The 20,829-nt window shown below is 42.4% G+C and overlaps 1 protein-coding gene across 5 annotated transcripts in view; it reads left to right on the top strand.

The window, feature by feature from the left end:
• The window catches only part of LRP8 (LDL receptor related protein 8), an 84,989-nt gene extending 64,683 nt beyond the window's left edge, over positions 1–20,306 (top strand). The window contains exons 11-19 of one of the 5 annotated variants that reach the window (XM_025377294.1): positions 75–193; positions 432–571; positions 2,033–2,174; positions 4,134–4,286; positions 5,139–5,363; positions 7,423–7,491; positions 11,787–11,959; positions 13,112–13,288; positions 15,621–20,306. In XM_025377294.1, the coding sequence (XP_025233079.1) occupies positions 75–193; positions 432–571; positions 2,033–2,174; positions 4,134–4,286; positions 5,139–5,363; positions 7,423–7,491; positions 11,787–11,959; positions 13,112–13,288; positions 15,621–15,659 (1,237 nt within the window). In that variant the 3' untranslated portion in view covers positions 15,660–20,306. The remainder of the gene's footprint in view (positions 1–74; positions 194–431; positions 572–2,032; positions 2,175–4,133; positions 4,287–5,138; positions 5,364–7,422; positions 7,492–11,786; positions 11,960–13,111; positions 13,289–15,620) is intronic. The other 4 variants (XM_025377314.1, XM_025377306.1, XM_025377298.1 and 1 more) reach the window with 4 other exon arrangements.
• Positions 20,307–20,829: the final 523 nt, after the last annotated feature.

The following is a 20,829-nucleotide window of genomic DNA, read 5'->3' as shown; positions in this document are numbered from 1 at the left end:
TTGAGCTCTTGTGACTCAGACTACCCCAGTCATGTCCCCAACAAGAAGCCAAATTGAGTTATTTTGTCTTTTAGGTTCATGTATTGGTCTGACTGGGGGAACCAGGCCAAGATTGAGAAATCTGGGCTCAACGGTGTGGACCGGCAAACACTAGTGTCAGACAATATTGAATGGCCCAACGGAATCACCCTGGGTGAGCCTTGCCTTTCCTGGGTTGGGGGCCTATTCTAGTGCCTTGTCCTGATCACTGTCTGGAACTTCATGAGTCTTGTTTCTGGGTCCTCTCATGGTGCCAGTGACTTTGTTTCCTGATGGTTGCCCTAGGCTGGCCTCAGTGTGAGGCCTAGAAATGTGGGCAGGGAGGGGTACAAAGGAACAGAGCTCCACATTGGGGTCCCAGGTTCAAGACCTGATCCTGCTTCCTTCCCAAGATCTGCTGAGCCAACGCTTGTACTGGGTAGACTCCAAGCTACACCAACTGTCCAGCATTGATTTCAGTGGAGGCAACAGAAAGATGCTGATCTCCTCCACTGACTTCCTGAGCCACCCTTTTGGGATAGCCGTGTTTGAGGTGAGTGCTGTAAGGAGAGGCATGGGCCCACTAGGAAGCTGAAGCCTAGAAAATGCTTGTTCAAATAGGATGAGTCCCTGAGACTTGTTCAAATGAAAACAGGAACAGGGAAACCAACTGATTTGTTTGTATACAATCTGTGAGCTGCCTGCACACAAAGGCTCTGCAGCCCACTCTCCACCTGGCAGCCTTTCCCATGCTGTCTTCCCAAGACCCCTCTCTCAGAGCACTTCTCACAGGTGAGTTGCTAGGCGTGTATGTTTCCTCTCTATGCCCTCAGCACCCAGCACTGTAACCCATATACAAAAGGTACCCAGTAAAGGGAGGAAAGGAAGAAGGAACATACCTATCCTTAGAATCATTTACTGGATGAAATGGCCTAAGAGATGCTGTTCAGCTCTGCACACTTTTATTGACCTCTGCCAGACCCTGGGGTCATGGAAGTGAATCAGACACTATCCTAGTCTGAAGAAGCTCCCGGGAAAGCGAGGAGCCAAGACTCTCCTGTGCCCTAATCCTAATGACTTTTCTTCTCTGGAAATGAAGAAGCCAGAACCAACCAAGGTCTCACACATTCACCTCTTCCCCAAAACTAACTCCACCACCAAGGGGAGGGAAAGCAAGGGGATGATGATCTGTGGTGGGCATTGGCAGGATTTGCTTGCAGCAAAGTTACTCAGTACTGCTCTGAAGTTGTGGGCAAAGCTCCACCTCTAAGTCCAGCCCCTGCTTTAAAGGACAGGTGTATTGGGGCACAAGTGTATGTGCTTGTGTATATACATGGCATGTACTTGTAAAGTATGTGTATGTGCATGGGTAAATATAAATGCATCAGAATAAAGGTGTGCGTTCCTCTAAGTGCTGGTGCCTATGTGTATACATACATATACTAAGATGTATTTAGACTGCATATTTAGGGGCAAATGTAGCTTTTTGTGTGTGGATGAACATTGGGTATGTGTTTAGATCTTTGTATGAGGATGCACAGTTGTACCTGTACATGTGGATTTACTGACAGATGCACATCTAGGCTTATATGGACTAACCATGTGGACTCATGTGGATATCCAGAGGCTACAGGAAGCCCAGCAGGGCATAACCCTCATAGCTCACACATCCCTTCCAATCTTGGTCCCAGGCCCCAGTAATGATAATGCTATAAAGATTTAACCTTGGGTTTCTGCTGGGCTCTAGCAAGCAGGCTTAGTTCAGCATGAATGAGTAATATTGTGGCTGTCAGTTCAAAGCACAGAATCACTGAATAATCCTCTAAGATAGAAGGGAACCAGGAGAGGTGCATCACAGATTAGAGACTGAGAGCCCCACCGTGAATCCATGGACAGGACAGATCAGGGGAGATTTCAGGGCAGTTCTTGTGACTATGGTTTGGGGCCAACCCCTCAGACTGAGGTCATGGATTTAGACCCCAGGCCTCCCATTCTCTGCATCTATACCCCACAGGACAAGGTGTTCTGGACAGACCTGGAGAACGAGGCCATTTTCAGTGCAAATCGGCTCAATGGCCTGGAAATCTCCATCCTGGCTGAGAACCTCAATAACCCACATGACATTGTCATCTTCCATGAGCTGAAGCAGCCAAGAGGTGAGCTGTCTCTGGTCCTAGGTCCCAGGTCCCCTGTCTGTGTCCTCTCCTTTCACCAGGCAGGCTGTGTTCACATTCAGGTCACAACTCAGCAACCCCAGAAATAATAACAACAATCCCTCTTGTTGGTAGAGTACTTTTTCATCATATATTTTGTCTCATTTTACCTCAAGTTCTTTGTGAAATAAGGCTGGGTATAAATTAATACATAAATGTCCTGTTTTTGCCAATCCTACAAAGTGTGGGTATTACTCTTCTAACAGTTGAGGAAATGGAAGCTCAGAGAGGTAAAATAATGTTAGCAGGTGGCAGAACTGAAACCTAAACCCAGGTCTGTCTGGTTCCAAAGCTGCTTTCACCATGACACATTGCATCTAACTTGCTATTTGGAGCCATTTTGCAGTAGTATAAGCTAATGTATCCAAGGGCCATATAATAAGTCAGCTTATTGGTTGGGAATAGAATCTAGGAATCCTACTAGTAGGTTGTCCCCTCCTCTATCACTAGGATATGCTAATTCTAACTAACTGAAGTGTTGGCTGCCAGGGTGAAAGTGGGAAAGCAAGGGAGTGTAAGGAGATAAGATTGGTGCCTGATTCTAGACCTAGAAATTTAAATGAGAGACATAGTATGTGGCACATGGAAAAACAAAAACCACGGGCTTATGGGCTTTGGAGCCCAGCAGACCTCAATTTAAGTTCTATCTCTAGTCCAGACATGGTGGCTCATGCCTGTAATCCCAACACTGAGAGGCTGAGGCAGAAGGATCCCTTGAGCCCAGGAGCTCCAGGCAGCAGTGGGCTATGATTGCATTACTGCACTCTGGCCTGGGTGACAGAGCAAGACCCCCATCTTTAAAAAAAAAAAAAAAATCCTAGAGGATAGCTTTGACGAGTTTGTTCTCTTTGAGCCTAGGTGTCTTTATCTGTCAGTCTGGGATGTAACGTCCCCACCTCTCAGAATTGTTGCAAGGATTAAATGAGAGTGTGGGGATAAAACACTAGGTATGGTGCTGGAAAGTACCCAATAAAAGTAGTAGGGAGGCCGGGCATGGTGGCTCACACCTGCAATTCCAGCACTTTGGGAGGCCAAGGCGGGAGGATCACTTGAGCCCAGGAGTTTGGGACCAGCCTGGGCAAGAAGGCAAGACTCTATCACTACAAAAACTATAAAAATTACCCTGGTGTGTGGTGGCATGCATCTATAGTTCCAGCTACTGGGGAGGCTGAGGTGGGAGGATTTCTTAAGCCCAGGAGTTTGAGGCTGCAGTGAGCTATGATTGCACTGCTGTACTTAGCCTAGGCAACAGAGTGAGACCCTGTCTCAAAAAATAAAAAATAAAAAACATTTAAAAAGTAGAAGGGCTTCACAATTGCAGAGATGTAGAACCAACCTAAGTGTCCATCAACTAATGAGTGAATAAAGAAAATGTGGCATATATACACCTTGGAATACTACTCAGCCATAAAAAGGAACAAAATAATGTATTTTGCAGCAACCTACATGGAGCTGGAGACCATTATTCTAAGTAAAGTATGATAGCAGTGGAAAACCAAAAACTATATGCTCTCATTTATAAGCAGGAAATAAGCTATGAATACACGGGGCATACAGAGTGATATAATGGACTTTAAGACTAAAAATGGGGAAGGTAGGAGGGGGGCTAGACATTAAAAAAAGAAAAAAACTACACATTAGGTACAATGTACACTACACTTGGGTTATAGGTGCACTAAAGTCCCAGAATTCACCACTATATAATCATCCATGTAACAAAAAACAACGTGTACCCCAAAAGCTTTGGGGGAAGAAAAAGAAAGAAAAAGAAAAAAATATATGAAAAAAAAGTAGTAGGGCAAGCTTTTTGAGCAAGCCAGGTGGGAGAGGCCTCATCCTCAGGAGGCAGGAATACCTGGCATGTCCTGTCTGTGCCCCAGCTGTCTCCCTCTCTGCCATTAGCTGCAGATGCCTGTAAGCTGAGTGTCCAGCCTAATGGAGGCTGTGAGTACCTGTGCCTTCCTGCTCCTCAGATCTCCAGCCACTCTCCCAAGTACACGTGTGCCTGTCCTGACACAATGTGGCTGGGTCCAGACATGAAGAGGTGCTACCGAGGTAAGCAGACCTTCCCGGAGGGATGGCCCCTGGCAGTGTCAGACCCTACCCTGCTGAAATCTTCCCTTGGCTTCTGGGACACAGTATGCTGCTGGTTTTCTTCCATCTTCCCTGGCTACTTGTTGCCTTTTTGGGGTTTCTCTTTTTTACCTTCCTTGAATGCTCATGCCCCCAGGATCCTTCCAAAGCTTTTTCTCACTCCCAAGGAAAAAATGCATGTATACATAAAATATTTTAAATTCAATTTCAGGGAGTTTCTGGAACCCTTTTAAAGCCTCAAATTAAGAACCCTTAATCTCCATGGCTTTGGATACATGCAGATAACTATGTACTTGCCTGTTTCTCACCTAGAACTTAACAAACACTACACAGAAGCCCTTTTGCAATATGATGGGGACTAATAGTTAATACTTCAACTGCATACACAGATTCATGTCCCAACCTTGATGTATAGCCAAGACCTTTCATTTGAGCCTAAGTCTACTGCATTATTACTAATTTACAGGTTCAATTGTTTAAAGTGGAATAAGACTTTAAATCTATTGGTATAACAATATGAGTGTAAAATCCTTCTAGATTTATCTGATTTCCCCTCCCTGCAGTCTTTTTATTGCTGGTCTTACAACTAATTCCACAGCAATGTTTTAATGACTCATCTTTATTGAATCAAAGTGAAGTGCTTAGCATTCAGCTAAAGAAAAGATCATAGCCCACTGGGGAGATTAGGAAAGGCTTCACAGAAGTGGCATTTGAGCTACACAATGAAGATATGTTCCTAAGTATAACTCAGAGGCAATAACTTAGGCAACAAAATTATCTGTCCAAGTGACCTCCATGGTATTTCCCCTCCAGCACCTCAATCTACCTCAACTACGACGCTACCCTCTACCACGACGAGGACAGGACCTGCCACCACAAGAGCCCCTGGGACCACCGTCCACAGATCCACCGACCAGAACCACAGCACAGAGACACCAAACCTGGCAGCTGCAGTCCCAAGCTCAGTTAGTGTCCCCAGGGCTCCCAGCATCAGCCTGTCTACCCTAAGTCCTGCAACCAGCAACCACTCCCAGCACTGTAAGGAAATGAGTTCTGCATTCTTTCATGACATGAGAGGGCTCCTAGGGAAGCCAGGATGGCGGGTATGTGATAAGAAAGAACCTACCAGAGCTGAATACTGCATATTTTTGAGGAGGTTACTGCATATCTGAGAGGGAGGTAGAGTACCAACCTGCGATTTAGGACTCCTAGGTGCCCCTAACTTACAGAGGGTCTGGCAGGAAGCTGAGACCCTGTGAACCTCAGTTGCTTCTCTTACAAAGTGGAAAGAACCACCCTTCCACAACCTGCTTCACAAGATTGCCATGATAGACAAAGGCGGAACCGGTGTACCGGAGGTGCTCACACACACAGCCGTTGCTGACTCTGCGAGGGTGTGTGTGTCTATGTTTCACAAAGTTCTGGTGTGTATATGAGGAGGTGTCCCTTGTGTTTGGAAAGCTCTGATCTCAGTTCCCAGAAGGTCCCCAGATAGTAATATCTACAACCATGGTCTCCTCATACCTCTTTCCAGACCTGGGATGAAAATAATTAAGTTCACCACTTATTAAATCATTGGGAGCAGTAATTGTCACTGCTAGAAATGTTCTATCTCATTAATCAGCAAATACTTTTTTAATTGAGTCACCTGCCAGAGGGAGTTCGTTTAAAAGGATAAACTATCTTTTTAATTTTTTCCTCTACATGGACAGCCCAGAAACCAAGCTACTTGGCAGCATCTTCCTAATTGGTGCTATTTTGCCAGCGGAAGCTGGCTTTTGGGAGTGGAGCACTTACTCCGAAGTTTGCAGAGGCAGACAGAGCATGTGTGAATTCCAGTTCCTCTTATCCAAGGGCAGAGCCTCTCACCAGCTTCTCCTCACTGGCTTCCTCATGCTCTAGGTTTTAATATCACTGTCCAGTGTTCGCTGTGGACCAGACAGGGGAGGACAGCAGCATTTCCACAGTTAGCTCTGGAAGCAAGCAGTGCAGCTTTTTTCTCCCCTTAACTGTTAGATTCTCTTGGAGTAACATGGATAAACAGTCACACTGAGAGAGGATGGGCCTTGGGCCATTGCCAGGGCCAGTCATCTCCTCACCTGCAGCAAATGTAGATGATAGCTCCTTTTCACACCACAGGGAGCTGTCAGGAGGATCTAAGGGAAAAATGCTTTCTGAACTATGAAGTGCTTCACAAATGTTACAATGAAGATGGTTGTAAGAGTGAGAAAGATGGCATGGCATAGTTTTTCAAAAAGACAGTAAATTTTCCAAGCAGTTTTCAGTTTAAAATGTGCTTTTACATATCTTTTTAAAATTTAGACCCTACAACAACCCCTATCCCACTCCTAGAACTAGGCAAAGTTGTGCCAAGCATTTTATATTCATTTTAGATAAATTATTTCATTTAATCCTTACCATATCCCTAGGAGGTAGGTAATATCACCATTTGAAAGATATAAAAGTATAATATCATGTGCTGTATTTATAATATATAATAATTTGCCCAAGGTCACATGGGTAGTGAGTAGTAGAGCTGGGATTTGAACCCAGAAGTCTGACACAGAAGACTGTGCTCTTGGTTCCTCTACACTATACTATGTCCCATTTCAATTACTTATGAAAAATAATCTGATAATGCAGATGGACAGACAGCTCACCAAAAACAATACTGGCAAAGCAACAGATACTGATGGAAAAAGGCAAATGACCTAGTCCGTCAGCAACACAAAGACCTAAGTGCTCACCTTACCATGCACAGCCTCCAGCTTCCTACCACCATGATGCTGTGGAAAGGTTATGGGACTTGGGGCAAGAGTCCTGGGTTCGAGTCCCAGCTCTGCCACTTTTCTGTGAGTCCCCAAACCCCTCAGTTAAGACTCAGTTTCCTTGCCTGTAAAATGGAGATAACCTCTGTCCTGCTTGCCTCACAGGAGTTGTGATAGGATCTGGAAAGACTGAATTATTAGGCAACAGCCAGGATCATCATTTTAGAATGAGGATGAGAAGCAGTTGGGTAGTTCTTACCACTTGAGGCCAGTATGGGCTTGGACACACAGTGACAGAGCATCATTCTGCAAATGTTTGTGTTTTACAGATGGGAATGAAGACAGTAAGATGGGCTCCACAGTCACTGCCGCTGTTATTGGGATCATCGTGCCCATAGGTGAGTGTGGCTCCCAGTCACTGAAAAGAGAGACCCTGCTCAGGCCTAGGGAAAAGCACTGGCAGGGTAGAGAACTTGGCCTGCCCTGTTGACTTGTTCTGCCCTTGCAGCCTTCCTGCCCACCTCCCAGTCCTGATTTAATTTTGTTTTTTAGCCTAGCACACAAGGCTCTTCAGGATCTGGCCCCAGATGACCTTCCAGGTGCATCCCCCATCTCCCCACCCCTCGATTCACACTCTGCACTCCAGCCACGTGAAGTGTGACTGTATGATCCCTAGGAATAGGGCTGGTATCTTGCTCACCATTCTCCCCAGCTCCTAGCAATGTCTGGCACATGGTAGGAAATCAAGGATTTGTTGAATTAATGAATAGAGCTGCTTACCGTTCCTTTAATAGGTCATACTGTCTTGTTTTCTTTCTGTTTGGTTTTCAACAAGTATTTATTAAGCAGCTACTATGTGCCAAACTCTGTGATAACAGGAGGAAAGGCAGTTACAGATGAATAAGACATGGTTCTGTCCTACAAAAGTTTATAGTCTTGTTGGAGAGACACACATAACACAGGTAAGTTTGTTATGACCTGGTGGGTCCTAAGGTTAAGCTGCATGCACTGACTTCAGAGACAGTGCTGAGGATACACTTAGCTTGGGCTGAGGGAGAGGGGAAGAGGGCAGAGGAGGTTTCCTAACGGAAGTGATATTTGAGCTGGGTCAGCCAAGTGAAGGAGGATCAAGAGCAGTCCAAGCAGTGAAGACAGCATGAGTAAAGCCAGGAGTAGGAAATGGCCTGGAAGGGTCAGGGTGGGGTGGTTTTAGAGCTAGAAGGAGATGAGTACGGCCAGAGTATAACACTTGGTTAAGCCCTCACAGAGAATCAAGGGGGCTGATTCATTCTCTTCCACCCCGAAGTCCACACAGTATCCTGTACACCCCTCTCTTAGCAGTCTCATCTCTTAGCAGTCTCATCTCTTAGCAGTATCTTTGCATTCTGATTGTCCATTCAGAGCTTTATCTCCCTTACTTGGCTATGAGTACTTCAAGGACAGGAACTTTGTCCTTTTATCCTGGGAATCTTCAGTATGGTGAGTTAGTCAGCAAATGTTTTAAAAACTTCTCCCCTGTGTGAGACACTGTGCCAAGTGCCAAGGATCCAGGGAAGAAAAAGATAAAGACTTTAAGAGCTTTCAGTGTTTAATCAGGCAAAAATAAAGTCCTTTGAGGTAGATGTTAATACATGTCATAATGTGCTATAATAGGGGCATTTTGGATGTAGATACAGAGGAACAATGTAACAGTGGCATGATACTCCTGTGAAGGGATGGTTGAAAGAAAGGTAATTCCAGAGTAAAAGTGGCGCTTCTGGAGAAGACGGCATTTGAATTGGCCTTGAAAGGCTTCACCAGGAAAGATGATAGTGAGATGATTATTCCAGGATTATTTTGACTGGAGTGGAGAAAGATAAATGCACCCCTTTCTTGCCATCCTTTGCCCTATAGAAAGAGGCAGATGTATGCTGTTTTGCTGACATAACTCACTCTGAAATAATCAATATTTTTAATTGCTGCTAATCTGAGGAATGAAAGATGAGTATTATTTCCCTGACATGTCCCTGTGAGGTAGAGTATCTTTTCATAAGCTTATCAGTCCCTTTACTTATATTTTATCTGTTATGAACTGCCTACTCACAGTCTTTTCTCATTTTTCTATTGGCTATTTTTTCTTATTTATAGAAATATTTATACATGATGAATATTAAATCTTTAAAATACATGCTACAAATATTTTCTTCCAGTCTGACATTTGGTTTTAAAGTTTGTTTATGGTATCTTTTGCCATGCATAAATATAAAACTTTTAAGTATCAGATCTGTCAATCTTTTAAGATTTCTGGGTTTTGTGTTTCGCTTAAGAAGGCCTGCCTCACTCTAAATTATTAAAATATCTTCTGATGTTTTTCTTTTCTACTTTAAACTTTTTTTAGTATTTAGATATTAACCTATTTGGAATTTAAATTTTAGAATATGGGATGAGGTAGAAATTTACTTGTTTTTTCTCTATATACCTGTCTAGTTTCCCCAAAACCATCATTGAATAATCTGTACTTCTCTCCTGACTTGCACTGTCATCTTTATTATAAACTACATCCCATACATACTTTGATTTGTGTCTAAGCAGTTTATCTTCCTCCACCGATTTATATATTCCTACATACTATTAGCAGAACTTCATGATATGTTACACTCACAACATCTTCTCAGTTATTTTTATTCAGTTTCTCTTCTAAGTGAACTTCAGAATAACCTTATCAATTCTATAAAAATTTTGGTGAAATTATCAAGATTGCTTTAGATATATGAGTTTATGTGAGGAGAATATACATTTTTATTATATTAAAGCTTCCCAGCCAGAAATGTGGCATATCTATTTATTTCAGTCTTCTTTTATGTCCTTCAGCAGAACTTTATAGATCACATAGGACTTGCATATTTCTTCTTAGGTTTTCCTAGGTATTTTATATTTTATAGCTTTTTGATGGGCTATTATGAATGTATTTTTATTCCATTACATGTTCTTTCTCTTTTTTTTTTTTTTTTTTTTTTTAAGAGACAAGAAGATCTTGCACTCTTGCCCAGGCTGGAGTGCAATGGTGCAATCACAGTTCACTGCATCCTTGAACTCCTGGGCTCAAGGGATTCTCCCATGTCAGCATCCCAAGTAGCTGGGACTAGAGTAGCTGGGACTACAGGCATGCACCACCACACCTAGCTAATTTTTTAAATTATTTTTTTTTTGTAAAGACCAGGGCTCACTCACCATCTTGCCCAGGCTGGTCTTGAACTCCTGGGTTCAAGCAATCCTCCTGCCTCAGCCTCCCAAAATGTTGGTATTACATGTGTAAGCCACCATGTCTGGCCTTCGTTACATTTTCCAACTGGTTCTTGCTGATTAAAAAAGAAGGTAATGATCTTTTATGTTGATTCTTGATTAACTAAAATTATTTCTGATAGTTTTTCACCAGGTTCAGAGTTCCTAAAAATATAAATAGCTGTTAATAAGAGTTTGGTTTACTCCTTTCTCTTATTTATTTATTTATTTATTTATTTATTTATTTATTTATTTTGAGATAAGGTCTCCCTCTGTTGCCCAGGCTGGAGTGCAGTGGCACTACTGTGGCTCACTGCAGTCTCGACCTCCCAGGTTCAAGCAATCCTCCCACCTCAGCCTTCTGAGTAGCTGGGACTACAGGTGCCCACCACCATGCCCAGCTACTTTATATTTTTTGTAGAAATGGGTTTTCGCCATGTTGGCCAGGCCTGTCTCGAACTCCTGGCCTCAAGTAATCTGCCTGCCTCAGCCTCCCAAAGTGTTGGGATTACAGGTGTGAGCCACTGCACCTGGCCTCCTTTCCCATATTTATACTCTTAAATTTTTTTCTGGCCTTACTGCATAGCTAGATCTCTAGGACAATAAATATTACCAGTGGTAACTGCCTTGTTTCTGTCTTTAGTGCATATCAATTATTGTAATCTTACTAAAACGGAAACCCCTTCTATACCATCCTAGATAGGTGATCATTCAGCCTCCACTGGGATACTGAGTGACTGCTAACCACCTTACGAAGCTACTTGCTCCATTTTTACCCAGCTCTGTTGGACAGAGCTTCCTCCTTTAATCACTAACATATTCATTTATTCTAAATCACAGCTTATGTTGCCCTCTGTGTCTCCTTCTAGAGATGTTCTTCTTCAGGTGGAGCCTCACCTTTGGAAGTAAACACTGTACCTGGCCCCATCCCACTCTCCACCCCCCAGTTTTGGGAGAGAATGGTTTTCTTAGAGAAATGTAGGGAAGCAGCAGCATTAGGGCAAAGGTGTGGTAAAATTCACTCATTCATTCAGCACGTTACTAGGCACCTACTCAGTGCTAGGAACTGGGCATAAAGAGTTAAAAAAAAAAAAAAAAGACACAGTCCCTGCCTTGAAAGAGCTATCTAGTTGGGAGTACAGATACATAAAGTAAGATACTGTGTGTGATCTGGGAGCACACATGAAAGAGCAACTGCCTCTGCCCACAGTTGGGGAAGACTTCACATTTGAGCAGGATCTTTAAGGATGAATAGTTAATAAAGGAAAGAAGGGATGAGAGATGGGCTTTCAAACAGCAGAAAAAGAACATGCAGAAACAGAGCCTGAGGAGCAAGGGGCAGGAAAGGTGGAGTGGTGACAAGCCTTGCACTGATGTCTGAGCAGTGGGCTGGAGCCTGCTGGAGGTCCAATCTCCTGTGTCCTTCCTCCAGTGGTGATAGCCCTGCTGTGCATGAGTGGATACCTGATCTGGAGAAACTGGAAGCGGAAGAACACCAAAAGCATGAATTTTGACAACCCAGTCTACAGGAAAACAACAGAAGAAGAAGATGAAGATGAGCTCCATATAGGGAGGACTGCTCAGATTGGCCATGTCTATCCTGCAGTAAGTATTTCTCACTGGGAGAATTCCTACCTTCTGACCATCTTCCCTTCCATCCTTTCTTCTCCTCCCATCCTTTCTTCCTTCCCATCCTTTCTTCCCTCCCTTCCTTCCTTCTATCCTTCCCTCCCTCCCTCCCTTCCTTCTGTCCTTCCCTCCCTCCCTGTCTTTTTTCTTTCCTTCTTTCCTTCCTTTCCTCCCTCCTTCCCTTCCTCTCCTCCCTCCTTCCCTTCCTCCTTCCTCCCTTCCTGAAACATTTATCGAGAATGTACCATGTATCAGGCACTGTTCTAGGCCCTGGGGAACACAGAAATGCTGGGGTAGGTGGTTAAGGTAAAAAGGTATCAGGACCACCTTGTACTTAGAGGCTTTTCCTGGCAGTAAAAAAGCCAAATGTCTCTTTCTGCTCAGTAAATTTTCAGAACCTTTGGCCTGGAAGGGTAACTGTGGCCATTTAATTCAAATATATTCATTTCAATACTGTATGCCAGTTATGTGCCAAGCACATTAGATATCAAGTATTCAAAAGTCAGTAAGGAATGTGCTTGCTCCCAAGAAGTTGGTAGGGAGTTAGAGATACTAACATACAGTGGTATAATTGTGTGCTGAGTGCCGTGGTGGAAGCTCAGGAGTCCCCTCTTCTAGAAAGCTATCCTTGGCTTGCTTTGTTCTCCCACAGTCCTCCGGGCCTCTCTGCCTCACAGCCCCTATCACACTGTAGTCCACTTGTCTTTTACTCAGTGGTCTCCTCACTAAACCCTAAGATCCTTGAGGGCAGAACTGTCTGATTAATCTGTTTTCCTGATGTCTAGCACAGTATGGCTGACTCCCAACAAATATTTGTTGAATAGATGCTATGGAAACATCAACAAGGGAGCTATGAATTCTGTCTGGAGAATCAGGCAAGGAATGCCTCACAGAGAAGGTGACAGATGGACTATGTCCTTGAAAGATTAATAGCAGTTTTCCCAGGAGAGAAGGAGGGAAATGGCATTCCAGATAGAGGCATGTGCAAAGGCTTAAAGGCACAACACAGCATGGCTTTTTGGGGGAATGAGGACCATGAAGTGGCACAACAGGTGTCACTGTTATACAGCAGAGTCAGGGGGCTGAGTGTGACCTCAGAGGTCATCCACAGTGCCATCCCCCTGTCAGGCAATCAGCAGCTTTGATCGCCCACTGTGGGCAGAGCCCTGTCTTGGGGAGACCAGAGAACTGGAAGACCCAGCCCCTGCCCTCAAGGAGCTTTTTGTCTTGCCGGGGGAACCAAGGTCACAGCTGCACCAACTCCCGAAGAACCCTCTTTCCGAGCTGCCTGTCGTCAAGTCCAAGGTAGGGCAGTGCCACTCTAAGTCTGAGGGGCTGGTGAGTGAGGGCATGAACCAAGGCAGGCGCAGCCAGTCCTAGAAGGCTTTCTGGTTTGGGAAGGCTGCAAATTGTAAGCTGGGTGTTGGAGCAAAGAAGAAAAATGGGTTAGTCACAGACCAATGAATGGCATGTGGAAGAAAGCGATCAAGTTTGGGGCAGAGCAGACAGAATTGCTGCTGAGGCAAATTGTTCATGAAGGGGAGACATGGGAAATGAGATGGAGCAAATGAGGAGGGTTAGCAGACGGCCTTGAGGATCCTTAACCTCGGCCAGTCCAAAAAAAATAGTTGCTTGACCAATTTTTGAAGATCAGAGGGGGCACAGTGGAAGAAGCACTGAACTTGGAGTAAGAAAATTCCCAGTTCCATCCTTCCACAGCCCTGTGATCTCAGTCACTTCTTTCTGCTCACTGTTATTTGTAAAATGAGAATAATAACCCGCATTCTACCTGCCTCCTGAGTTTATAAAGTACAAGTGAGATAGCACATGTGAGAGCACTTTGTGACTTACAAAGCACTCTGCACATGTAAAATGACATTATTTCCAGAGAAAGAAATGACTCAGGGGGAGTTACTCCTGATGAGTCTAAGGACTGAGTAATAAGCTTCTGCCAGTTGCAGAGAAATAGAGTAGTAGAATGAGGAAATCAACGTTTATTGAGCACCTACTGTGTGTCAGACACTGTTCTCAGTGTTTTACATACATTATCTCATTTAATCTTCATAATAACCTTATCAAGCCAATATTATTAGCCCCATTTTGCAGATGAGGAAACTGAGACTCATAGAAATTGAATAACTTGCCTAAGGTCATAGCCAGGAAGTGGCAGAACCAGAATTCAAACTCCAGTCTGTATATACACAAAAGCCCATGCTCTTTCCTTTATATCATGAGGTAAATAGCCTTGAAGCTCTGGAAATCAATATTCTCAACAACCTGTCTCTCCTCTGTCGATTTCTCCGGTAACTGTACCATCACTACTGGGGCCTATCTTTGGCCTAGAGATCTGTCTTGGAGAGAGTGGGAGGGTGGCTGGACTAGAATAAGGTAGTCTCAATTCTCTACACTAGTGGAAGATGGCCATTGCGTTCATTAAAAAACTACAGATAACCCAAAGATGACTTGAAAGGCAGTAGAGTTACTTTTTATCATATGTAGAATGTCCAGAGATGGGAGATACTAGTCTGATTCTATTTTATGCTGGTTACGTTGACCTAGGATACTCTGGGCCCTATGTGTTGTTAGGTACTACATTAAACACTCTCCATGCATTATCTCATTTGATTCCTCAACAACCCTGTGAGGTAGGTCCTATTACTATTCCCATTTGATAGATGATAAAACTAAGTCTCAGAGAAGTAAACTGGCTGGCCCGAATTCACATAACTATAAGAAAAATACTGAAGCTGGGGAGGGTCTTTCCAAAGGAGGGTATCTGGGAAATGGAAAAGAGGCAAACAAGATTACATCAGGACTAGATGGGGAAAGTTAGATGTTATCCTGGAGAAGAAAACACTCAGAATGAAGGGAACAGAATTCAAACACCATCTATAAATTTCAAGGGTTGTCCTATGTAGAACTGTCTCTGAGTCTGAGAGATGGAATCAGGGAATGTCAGAAGATATAAACAAACAAATTTCACATTAATATAGAAAAGAATTTAAATCTGTTGTCCACAATGGAATAGACTGGCTCAGGGGTTAGTGAGCTCACCATCTCATGGTCAGCCATTTTTGGCAGACAGGAGTCTAGCATCTACCTAATGACTAGAAAGTAGGGGTGAGGGAGAGAGGGATGGAATTTAATTAACCTGCATTGCCTCCCAATTCTGTTTAATCTGTTGGGAAGGTGCAGTATATTACCTTCCTAAATGTGATTAGCATGCTAGAGACAAGTAACCCCATAGCCTGAAATTTAACATTTGCCAAAGCTAACCCACTGAAATTGACCAAACCTAAAATCCTATAAGGGAGGATTGAGAAAATTTAGATCTGAGCAACTCTTCTTTACAAAGATACAAAACAGAATGATGAAAAAATCTACAGCTTTGGATTCATACAGACCTGGGATCAAATTTTAGTTCAGCCACTTGCTATGTGATCCAGAACAAACCCTACTTAAGCTCATTGAGTTTGTTTTCTCATCTGTAAAATAAATAGGATAAATCTTGTCTCTTGGGAGAGTTTGAAGATTATGTGAGCTAATACCTGTTAAAGTAACATAAGTCTGTACTTTGTCAATAATAAATAGTAACTCTTATGGATCTAACGATGAATTCTTTGGTTTGTCTCCCCAGCGAGTGGCATTAAGCCTTGAAGATGATGGACTACCCTGAGGATGGGATCACCCACTTCGTGCCTCATGGAATTCAGTCCCACCCACTACACTCTGGATGGTGTATGACTGGATGAATGGGTTTCTATATATGGGTCTGTGTGAGTGTATGTGTGTGTGTGATTTTTTTAAAAAATTTATGTTGCGGAAAGGTAACCACAAAGTTATGATGAACTGCAAACATCCAAAGGATGTGAGAGTTTTTCTATGTATAATGTTTTATACACTTTTTAACTGGTTGCACTACCCATGAGGAATTCGTGGAATGGCTACTGCTGACTAACATGATGCACATAACCAAATGGGGGCCAATGGCACAGTACCTTACTCATCATTTAAAAAATATATTTACAGAAGATGTTTGGTTGCTGGGGGGACTTTTTTAGGTTTTGGGGGGTTTGTTTTTTGTAAATAAGATGATTATGCTTTGTGGCTATCCATCAACATAAGTAAAAAACAAAAAACAAAAAAAAAAAAACTTCAACTCCCTCCCCCATTTAGATTATTTATTAACATATTTTAAAAATCAGATGAGTTCTATAAATAATTTAGAGAAGTGAGAGTATTTATTTTTGGCATGTTTGGCCCACCACGCAGACTCTGTGTGTGTATATGTGTGTGTTTATATGTGTATGTGTGTGACAGAAAAATCTGTAGAGAAGAGGCACATCTATGGCTACTGTTCAAATACATAAAGATAAATTTATTTTAACACAGTCCACAAGGGGTATATCTTGTAGTTTTCAGAAAAGCCTTTGGAAATCTGGCTCAGAAAACAGATACCATGGTTTGTGCAATTATGTAGTAAAAAAGGCAATCTTTTCACCTCTGGCCATTCCTGTGACCCCAGGAAGTCAGGAAAAGCCTTTCAGCTCACACATGGCTGCTGTGACTCCTACTGGGGCTGTCTTGGCTTTGGCAAAGGTCAGTGTAGAGACATTCCATGGTACCAGAGTGCTCAGAAACTCAAGATAGAATATGCCTCACCCTCAGCTACTCCTTGTTTTAAAGTTCAGCTCTTTGAGTAACTTCTTCAATTTCTTTCAGGACACTTGGGTTGAATTCAGTAAGTTTCCTCTGAAGCACCCTGAAGGGTGCCATCCTTACAGAGCTAAGTGGAGACATTTCCAGAACAGCCCAAGTTTACTATAGAGACTGGCCCAGGCTCTGAACATCTGGGACATGCTGTGGTTGAGAATAAAGATGGTGGAATAGGTTTTATTACATCTCTTATTTCTCTTTTCCCCTTACTCTCTACCATTTCCTTTATGTGGGGAAACATTTTAAAGTAATAAATAGGTTACTTACCATCATATGTTCATATAGATGAAACTAATTTTTGGCTTAAGTCAGAACAACTGGCCAAAACTGAAGTCATATTTGAGGGGGGAAATGGCATACACAATATTATAGTATATTGGATATTTATGTTCACACAGGAATTTGGTTTACTGCTTTGTAAATAAAAGGAAAAACTCTGGGTATATGTATAGATGTTCTTCATTATAGACACCTTCTTTGCTTTTCCTGGCCTTGCGGGAGGAAGGGAGAAGTGCTCTTTTCCATTTGTGGGGTCTCCCATTGGAAACATAATCCTATAGTCCCAGAAAGATTCAGTCCCCACTGGCTTTCCCATCCAAAGAGAAAGAGTTTGAGTTTCTTAACTCTGTTGTTCTGCCACTTACTCCCAGTAGACAACCAGGGACAAGGTGCAACATGGAAGTGTTTGACTTAAGTAGGAGCAGAGGAGATGCATCTAATCTCATCATACCTGGAACTTGACACACTTAACCAAATGCCTTCCCATCCCTACCTGCCAGATGCCCCCAACTCAATGAAGGTTGGATGTCTCACCAGCTTGATACCCTTTGAATTTTCAGTCAGACATTCTGGAGTTCTAGCATCCTGTACCTAGGACCTTCCTCTGCATCACTCTTGGCCTCCTAAACTCTAAGAAAATAACTATATTCTGGAGCTTGGGCACTGTGTTTTGCATAATCCAGCAATCTCCTCATGACATGCATGTGTTGATAGTCCTGAAATATTCCATTGAGAGGGTAAATGCAGTTGACCTAGAATGACCAATACCAAACAGAATTTTAAGAACAGGTGGCCAACTCCTATGGAGCTTACTCACATTACCATTCTTTTAAGAACGGAGAGTAAAATTATTTTTGACTGAAGAAAAATGATGACAGTGAAAAACATGGAAATTTACTCAAAACAAGTGACTTTTCCTGTAACCTTCTTCCAAAGAAACTGAATTTTCCAAGGAATTAAATGATAACAGTGGATAAGGCATAGTTTCTAAACTTTCGGTCAGATCCTGGCATTCACAGAAAAAATAATGAATGGGGTCTGGACATACAGCCTGAGATCTCAAAATGATGATGAAATTCACAGCTTTCTCGGAGACATCCATGTTTCTTGCATATGCTATAACTGCAGTTTGAAAGAGGCAGCTATGGGAGCAACCCTTTACAAGAAACAAATTGTGAAATACTCATTTGTTGGACAGCAGTAAACAGATGAAACCTGAGGAGTCAGATCCACCTTCCCCCATTCGCAGAGGCTTTTCAGCCTCATTTTGAGGTGTAGTTACATATCTTTTGCCTTTTGCCCCCTGTGCATAGGTATCTACAGCCAATCATAGATCACAGAGTCACTGGACTATAGAGCTGGAAGGAAGCTCAGAGATAATGCCAAGAGGGCAGAAAATGTATCAGAAGCCAGTCCCAGTGCTTTTCCTCCATTTCCATCTGCAGGAAGACTATTTTGGGCTGCCTGAACATTGTATCAGACCTGCTACCTATACTATGGTCTACCTCTCCTCCAGTGGAATTACAAAGGCACTAGCTGAAATGCCTTCTAGAAACAGAGAAAATGAAAACTACTTATCTACTTTTGATAGCACGGATTATTTATAAAACAGATTGAAGGAACCCATTAACTGGCAAAAAGAGAATGAGATCGGATTTAAATGTATGGCAGTAAGTCCTATTGATCCCTCCAGTTATCTCAGTATGACTGCAGTATATTCATTCACTAAAACCACTCATTAGATACCAACTACACACCTGGCACTGCAGATGTAAATGTCAGTCACACATGTTCTGACTTTACAGAGTTCATAGTAGCAGTGGAGGAAGATATATGTGGAAACAAAAAAGGCATCAATTCTATTCAGAGCACTGTTAGGGCACAATGGAGAGAGGGGTCTTTCTACCTAAGAAGATGAGGAATAGGGTCATCGTAGAAGTGACTTTAAGTCTTAAAATTAAGAAGGGGATTCCAAGCTGCTTCAGGCAGAGACACACCGAGCTAAAACACAGAGGTATGAAACAGCATGGGGACTTTAGGAACTGCACAGTTCATTCTAACAGGAACAAAAGGCTCAAGGGGTCAAGAAATGAGGCTGTATGGAAAGAGGTTCAATGTAAGCACTTTATAAAATAGATTAATTTCTGATTCAATGAAGCATCTCTTGATCATTGTGTACAAGGCACTAAATTCATCATGGAAAATTCATTAGGATGCATTGCCAGCACTTTGCAGACCTGATGTTATTCAGCCTCAAGCTTTCCAGTGGCCAAAGGAAAATGCTGACTGCTTTTCACATATTTGAGTCAAAGATTTTTTTATATGGTCAACGAAGACTAATACAAGGGCAGTGGGATTTTCACAGAAGCATGCCATGTTGTTGAAAGCCTCTTAGATTTTCTCAACTGTGAGAGAGAAAACTGAAAATTTTGAAGACATTGAGTCTGGAGAGGGGATACCAATCACTGTCCAGTCAGGCGTTGGTGGGAATGGGGAAATGGCACAGGAATGCAAGCCTCTCCACCCTACCCCCGAAACTCCAGCCATACACTCATCATTTCACAAAATATAAATGAGTTAGCATTAAACATTTCAGAGTAAATAATTCCTTTTCCCGAAATGCATGAAGATAGAGTAACAGTCTTCTCACACTGTATTTTTAGGGTATGGAAAATTTAGAAGGTTAAAAAATTACTGCTTCAATTTTTCAGTTAAAAAAATCAGGAAGCTCTGTTCATTCAGGCTATGCACCATGTGCACAGTCAAGAATTAGCAGAAAACCTCTGCATTTACAAACACTTTGTGCTATAAAAAGTAATTTTTAAAAAGCCACTTGTGTGTGTGTGTATATATATATATATTTAAAGCCAAGGTTTTGATACTTTTTTACAAGAACTGCAAGAGAAAACAGATACCTGTCCAAACCATATACTTTTAAAATAGCATTTTTTTTTTTTTCCATACAAGCTGTTGTTAATTTGGGGGTAAAATGCTGGTTTGCAAACTTCATCAAATTGTTCCCAAGTGGATTTTCCTTGTTTGTCTTCCCCCACCAACCCTCAAGTTACCATATTCGATGTAAGAATCAGGCATGTTAGAATGTTGTGTCACACTAACCAGTTCTGCTCTTTTTGTCTTTTCATTCAAGTTCCATTAGCTTCTGTACGCGGTGCCCTTTGCAGTCTGGTGTCTCTTCCAGAGGCAAGGGGGCTGAAGATGGCGTGCTGCATCTCACTAGCTGTACTAACATAATCTTGGTAAACTGAAAACCAAATGTGGACATTTGTAAAATCAGTGCACTGTTTCTAGAGAGAGATTAAATTCATTTTTAAAATATCTTTAAGTATTGTTTCATTGTAATACTTTAATGAGCGGGAGTGAACTGAGTCCCTAATGTGTACCAGTATTCTACATACATTATCTCAATCTTTGTCAACAATTCAGTGAGGTAAATACTATCAATACTATCCACTCCCATTTTATAGATGAGAAAATGGGTGAAGTAACTGCCCAAAGTCACAAGGTTATTTTTAGTGCCCCCTAAGATCAATTGTAACGTAGCATTCTCTGCCTAAATTTTCCTTCTCTGCCTCTATATGACTAACTCCTATTTGTTCTTGAGTACTCCACTTAGGTAATGCCTCCTCCAGGAAGCCTTCCCTTCTCTCTAAGACTAGGTTAGATAACTCACCTCAGTACTTCTATAACAATTTTTGCCTACTTGCATCCCAATACTTCTGCCCTACCATTCATTCCCATGCCATTGGGGTTGCTTTTGCCAAGGTCATCCAGGACCTCCTCGATTATAAATCTGGTAAACATTTTCAGTCTTGATCTTTCTTGACCTGGAA

Source organism: Theropithecus gelada, chromosome 1, assembly GCF_003255815.1.
Source record: "Theropithecus gelada isolate Dixy chromosome 1, Tgel_1.0, whole genome shotgun sequence".
In the NCBI taxonomy this organism is placed as follows: Eukaryota; Metazoa; Chordata; class Mammalia; order Primates; family Cercopithecidae; genus Theropithecus; species Theropithecus gelada.
This window is presented reverse-complemented; position numbering and strand designations above follow the sequence as displayed.